The sequence below is a fragment of the Carlito syrichta genome, unplaced genomic scaffold (assembly GCF_000164805.1).
Source record: "Carlito syrichta isolate Samal-C Ts95f unplaced genomic scaffold, Tarsius_syrichta-2.0.1 Scaffold99366, whole genome shotgun sequence".
Taxonomy (NCBI): domain Eukaryota; kingdom Metazoa; phylum Chordata; class Mammalia; order Primates; family Tarsiidae; genus Carlito; species Carlito syrichta.
The window spans coordinates 26,402-26,984 of record NW_007043462.1 but is presented as its reverse complement, the minus strand read 5'-3'; the positions used below and the strand labels follow the sequence as shown (position 1 = coordinate 26,984).

Here is a 583-nt window from a genome sequence, read left to right as displayed (position 1 = left end):
CCCGGCGGGTGTAGGGCTCGGCGTGCGTGCTCAGGCTCAGGTAGCTGGCGGCGGTGAAGAAGGCGGCGACCACGGCCAGCTCCGAGCAGGGGATGCAGTCCCTGCTGGCCAGCGGGAAGGAGACCACGACGAAGAGCACGGACAGCAGGAAGTGGGCGTAGGGCTCCAGGTGGTTCCAGCCGAAGTTGACCTCGGCCTGCTCCACGTCCAGGCTGGGCTCGAAGCGCAGCAGCAGGGCGGTGAGGGTGCGGAAGTGCGCCCAGGCGCGGCTGTCCTGGAAGACCTTGAGGGTGCAGATCACCATGGAGGCGAAGGACAGGTAGAAGACCACCAGCGGGATGAGGAAGGCGAAGAAGTCCACCGTCAGGTTGCTGATGACGAAGAAGACCACCAGGGCGTTGATGTGGTGGGTGGGCACGATGGTGGACAGCCAGTGCATGCCCGCCTTGGAGGCCGCGTCGATCAGGTGCTCCTTGAGCTCCATGATGGCGTGCAGCGGGTACTTGACCACCTGTGGGACGGGGCGTCAGCACCAGGCTGGGGCGGGCCCCGCCGCCCAGCCCACGTGCCCCGCTGCGGCGCC

At 67.8% G+C, this 583-nt stretch overlaps 1 protein-coding gene across 1 annotated transcript in view; it reads right to left on the bottom strand.

Moving 5' to 3' along the window:
- Window positions 1-6: 6 nt before the first annotated feature.
- The window catches only part of WFS1 (wolframin ER transmembrane glycoprotein), a gene marked incomplete at its 3' end in the record, with an annotated part of 20,613 nt that continues 20,036 nt past the window's right edge, over window positions 7-583 (bottom strand). Inside the window, exon 7 of the mRNA XM_008063750.1 lies at window positions 7-511. Within this exon, the coding sequence (XP_008061941.1) occupies window positions 7-511 (505 nt within the window). The remainder of the gene's footprint in view (window positions 512-583) is intronic.